Source organism: Hevea brasiliensis, chromosome 2 (assembly GCF_030052815.1).
Source record: "Hevea brasiliensis isolate MT/VB/25A 57/8 chromosome 2, ASM3005281v1, whole genome shotgun sequence".
In the NCBI taxonomy this organism is placed as follows: domain Eukaryota; kingdom Viridiplantae; phylum Streptophyta; class Magnoliopsida; order Malpighiales; family Euphorbiaceae; genus Hevea; species Hevea brasiliensis.
The window spans coordinates 113,976,574-113,981,793 of NC_079494.1; the positions used below are offsets into that span (position 1 = coordinate 113,976,574).

Below are 5,220 nucleotides of genomic sequence, written 5' to 3' on the forward strand. Positions count from 1 at the left end.
TGATTTGGAATAATTGGTGAAATTTTGCTATTTTCAATTTTTCAAATTGAAACATGCTGTATTATTTATTAAAATGTACAGAACTAATATGATTGTTTTAATCTTTCTCAATCTTCTTAACTAGGTTTTCAATTACTATATCTTAAGAGTTTGGACGAATATACCATGAAAAATTTAATTAATCTTGTCTAAGTTTATGAAGAAAGGGACCCAATAAAAGATGGAAACAGCTAGGATTAAGGGCTTCAATGGAATTAGCTAGCTAATAAGATGAATGGTGGGGTGGTCCATTGCAAGAAAAATGCATAAGAACTTGGTCTGCATTTGTACTTTTTATTATACATTATTTCCATAGTTTACTCCCATTTGAGAGTTAAATATTCAGTTCTGGAGAATTATTCTTATCATCGTGGTTTTGTTAATCATTGACAAAAACTAAAATTATTCCAAACGAAGAATCATAATTTTTTTACTTCCTCAATCACCCAACTCATTTCCTTATTATAAATTGCCTTTCTTATGCAAATCAACTTTGTATTATAATAATAAAGATTGTATATTTTATAATCAGATTTTATATTTTTTACATTATAAAATGGATAGTTAATTAATAATAAATTAAATATTTTATATATATTCAAATTACGTGATAAATAAGGCAAAGTAGAGTCATTAACCCGCTAACTTTGATTTGTTAACATTAATTTCTGTTACTGTTTTGAGGTTAACCTTATCAAACTTCAATTATTTTATTTAAAGTAAAATTTTTTTATTAATTTAAAAATATGAAATCATACATGTGATATAATTTCTCACATTTTAGATTATAGGCAAAGGTGACAACAGGACTATTGATTAGTAAAAAAGTTGTACGATCCACTTTACTTTGTAGATTTGAGTTGTTGCCTGTGCGGGGAATTCTCTGTTGGGTGAAAGATTATGACTTTTTTATTAAGCTAATTTCAAACCACCTATAAGTAAGTCTTATCTACACCAGTGTGGGCTGTTTACAGGTAGGGATGCAGATACCAGTGGCTGCAATGCAAAGCCATGCGTCGATGGTGGACCCGGAAGAATGTACTGGCGGTGGGGATGGCGGTGGCTTTATTAAAGAGGGTTGGCTAATGAAGCAGTAAAACATTAAAGAGAGGAAGGTATTAACTGGAAAAGGGCAGCATAAAATGAAGGAAACAAATATCTAAAAATGGTGTTTTAGCTGAAGAAAGACAAGAATCCAATCCGAGTAATGTGTATGTACAAAAATGAAAAAAATACAACTACGTAGTCACCTTCATCTACAATCATCACATTTATTTCATTATATTTAGATAGGCATTTGGTGAGAAGCCGTGTGGACAAATTATACCTATTTTGAATTTAAATGAAGCCAAAAAAAGGACAAAAATCAAGTTAAAAACTCCTTTTTTTTTTTTTTTAAATGGAAAACTTGTTGGAGTGAGGTAATTTGCAACACCCACTTGGATTTCTTCACTTATAGCAACATATCATTTACTTTCAGAAAATGACCATATATTGTATGTCTTCTTTTCATGTAATTATCACAATTTCTTTAATTTATCTGCTTCATTTGAAATAAATCATTTATAAGAGAAAAATTCAATTGAATGTTTATATAGTCATTCCTAATTTTTATTTCTTTTGAAATAATTTCTTTTAAAATTAAAAAAATTAAAAAATTTCATTTAAATATGAGAATTAATAAAAGAAATAATTAAATTAAATTCTGATAAAATTTTAGTTTTCAAACTAGTGCCTAATTTTCAGGAATTTTCACTCAAAACATTTATTCAAAGGGAAAGAAAACTCAAAGAATTTGAGTCATTAGAATTTTTGCATTAGTAGAAGAATATTTTATTTATAATTTTTAAATTTCACATGAATGCAATCCTTTGTTAACATAATATTGTACGTAGAAGTAGAAATATTTTCAACTCTCTTAACCTTTCATTAACGGAAAAAATTAAAGTAGTGCATATTAAGATATAAGTAAAATTATGCCTGCTCAAGTAACATCTTTATTACTCTCTTGATTTTCTTGATCTTCTCCATACTTTTACATTGACTTTCAAAAATCCTGAAATATAAATTACCACTAAAAAAATTTTTATCATTAGTAGAACAGTGTTTTATTTATTTATCATATTGAAGGGATGATTAAAATTATTATTATTATTATTATTTTTAATCTGATTTGTCATTTAGAGACTTGAAATTCAGGCATTGGTTATTATCAACTTGCGTTTTTTCTCTCCAATGAATTCTCAATGAAAAGCCCCCACCATTCTTGCAAAAGACATTAATTCTGAGACCTCTGATTAGACATATGCAACTCAGACTATTAATTCATTTCTGAACCCTGCCAACTGAAAAATAAATTATAAACTTCAGGGAAAAAAAAAAGAAAAAGAAAAATAGAACAGGGAGAGAGAGAGCGAGAGAGAGTTTAAGACATTATTGACGGTGACTCCTTTCTCTTGAAGGCTACCTTATATTAATTCAACTCAATTTCTCTGCTGCTACTTCATTTTCTTGGCCTCCTTTTCAACTCTGTGCGTGCGCGCTAACTACTTTTCTGCCAAAGCACCTTCCTACAAATCCGTTTCCTAGCTGACACTTCACCTAGGATTCAACAAACTTGGCAGTTTTTAGGAAAGATATCTCATCTTTCCCCTCATTGCTGGTGTGTCTTACTCCAAATGGGTAGGCACTCTTGCTGCTACAAGCAGAAGCTAAGGAAAGGCCTCTGGTCACCTGAGGAAGACGAGAAACTTCTCAGGCATATTACCAAGTATGGCCACGGTTGTTGGAGCTCTGTCCCCAAGCAAGCTGGTATCTCAAACTAACCTCATCAATTTCCTCTGTTTCCAAAACAAAACTACTACTACTACTACTACTGCAACTCACTGATTTCCATTTTTTTCCATTTTTGGTGAATTTGCAGGTTTGCAGAGGTGCGGAAAGAGCTGCAGATTGAGGTGGATTAATTACTTGAGGCCTGATTTGAAGAGAGGCACATTCTCCCAACAGGAAGAGAACCTCATAATTGAACTTCATGCAGTTCTGGGCAACAGGTAGATATTTATATATTCTCTCTTCCAATCGTGGCATATATTTCTTCATTAAAAAGCTTATTAACCCTGCTGGGTTTTTGTGGACATTTATTTCTCAGGTGGTCTCAGATTGCAGCACAATTGCCCGGAAGGACTGATAATGAAATAAAAAATCTATGGAATTCTTGCTTAAAGAAGAAACTTAGGCAGAGAGGCATTGACCCTGTTACCCACAAACCACTTTCAGAGGTTGAAAACAATGGACAAGACAAGAATCCACCTGCCAACAAGAGCCAAGATAAGGCTTCTGGAGTCTCCAATGAACTGAACCTCCTCGAAGCCAATAATTCTAAGCGAGGATCAAATTTACAAGAAAAGCAGCAATCTCCGGTTTCTGCGCAAGCCTACCAATGGGAAGGGGAAGGTTCTTCCAACTCCAAGACTATGAGCAGCAACACCAACAACCACAGTAACAACAGCAATTTGATGACGCCCATAAGCAACAAGGACTTTTTCTTGGAAAGGTTCGCAACCTCCCACCATGAAGGCTCCACAAGCAACTGCCAAGCTTCAGATTTGGTGGGGCATTTCCCTCTTCAGCAATTGAACTATGCGTCCCATGCCAGGCTTACAAATAACTCAATCCCCTCCCTCTGGTTCACACAAACCAGCAAATCTTTGGACATGAACTCTGAATTCTCTTCCAGTTCAATAACCACCATCCTTCCACCCACAACAAGCTCATTTCTGTCTACATCTCTGGCTTTCAAGCCCTCTGTTACTGTTCCCTCCGACGATCCTTCATTAGCGTCTTTTCCAATCAGTAGTTCACGGTTCTGGGAGGCCGGTGCCCCCAGCAACAATAGTAACAGCAGCACTGGAAGCAGCGGCAACGCCGAGCTACAAAGCAACAGCTCTTTCTTTGAGAGCACCATCTTTTCTTGGGGATTGGGGGACTGTAGCTCAACGGAGAAAGAGGGTCAAAACCAGCTAATGGGAAGCCAACAAGAGGACGTCAAATGGCCGGAATATCTTCATAATCCGTTAATGATGGCTGCAGCTTTACAAAATCAAAGTCCGCAATCCGTATACAATGAAATAAAATCAGAAGCGCATTTCCTAAGCGAAAATTCAAGCGGTATGTGGCCCCAGAACCAGCAGCAACAAGAACCTTTCCAAACTTCTTATATATGCCCTAAGGATTTCCAAAGACTGACAGCTGCCTATGGACACATTTAGCTTTGATTGGCATGTGAAGTGACAGGTTAGATGAAGAAACTGAAGAGGCTCCGACGGATGCTTGCAAGAGCTGTTTGTTTATTTTACAGGTGTGTGCCACAGATTTTTCTCTTGTAAATAGGTCTGATACAAAAACATTTCTCATCATCTGGTTTTGGAATATTTGTGCGCCAAAAACAACCTTTCCTTATTAGCGTTTTTCTTTTTCACTTCATGGGTGTGGGGAGGTAGAATTGCAGAATAAGGCTTGTACCAGAATTCCAGCAATGTAATTCTCCTCTTTGCCTCCTTGGATATGCATTATAATGTTGCAATTCCATCTGTAAACAATCCCCAAAAAAGAAAAAAAAAATTGTCATTGATCCCTGGGATTTGTTTTAATTAATATAGTGTTTGTAAATATATGCTTATATCAGCAAGGATTCTTTCGAAATTGGAAAACAGAATGGGGTAATAAATTAGTAATTTGATCAGGTTATCCAAATTTCTTCTTCCTTTAGTACTTTGGAAAACTGCAAATCACATGAAGCTTCTTTCATGGACGCTTTTTTCCAGTTGAAGGTTGATATGGGTGCCCATCGTTGTCTCCAAGAGACGAGATAGTAATCACTTTTCTATCGGCTTTATCACTTTTTAAATGCCTTTAATTTTAAGATGATTCGAGGATTATAGGTGGCCGCTGCTTTTCCCATTTAAACAACATAACACCTAAATCAAGTTTCATTTTAATTTCTTGATTTGCAAGCCTCTCAAGTCCCATTCTCTCTGCTCCGGCACGGTCACACAGGAACACCCACACGTGTGCAAGTGTGAAATAGATGAGGAGGGAAGAAGAAAAGAGATGGGCTTCAGTTGACAATGAAGTAAGAAGAGAAAGGGAAAACCCCACAAGTGAAGTGAGAGTTATTTG

The 5,220-nt window shown here is 35.3% G+C and overlaps 1 protein-coding gene across 1 annotated transcript; it reads left to right on the top strand.

Moving 5' to 3' along the window:
* Positions 1–2,403: 2,403 nt before the first annotated feature.
* Positions 2,404–4,672, top strand: LOC110661707 (transcription factor MYB61). The gene is made up of 3 exons (XM_021820420.2): positions 2,404–2,850; positions 2,963–3,092; positions 3,191–4,672. Exons 1-3 carry the CDS (start codon positions 2,718–2,720, stop codon positions 4,308–4,310), a joined length of 1,383 nt encoding a protein of 460 aa, XP_021676112.1. The 5' UTR covers positions 2,404–2,717; the 3' UTR covers positions 4,311–4,672.
* The last annotated feature ends 548 nt before the right edge of the window (positions 4,673–5,220 follow it).

What these genes read in the sequence shown, in the direction of transcription:
- LOC110661707 (XM_021820420.2), top strand. Translation starts at nt 2,718, where the DNA reads ATGGGTAGGCACTCTTGCTGCTACAAGCAGAAGCTAAGGAAAGGCCTC. An exon ending in CTCTGTCCCCAAGCAAGCTG is followed by an intron (nt 2,851 to 2,962) that starts GTATCTCAAACT and finishes GTGAATTTGCAG; the next exon opens with GTTTGCAGAGGTGCGGAAAG. An exon ending in CATGCAGTTCTGGGCAACAG is followed by an intron (nt 3,093 to 3,190) that starts GTAGATATTTAT and finishes TTTATTTCTCAG; the next exon opens with GTGGTCTCAGATTGCAGCAC.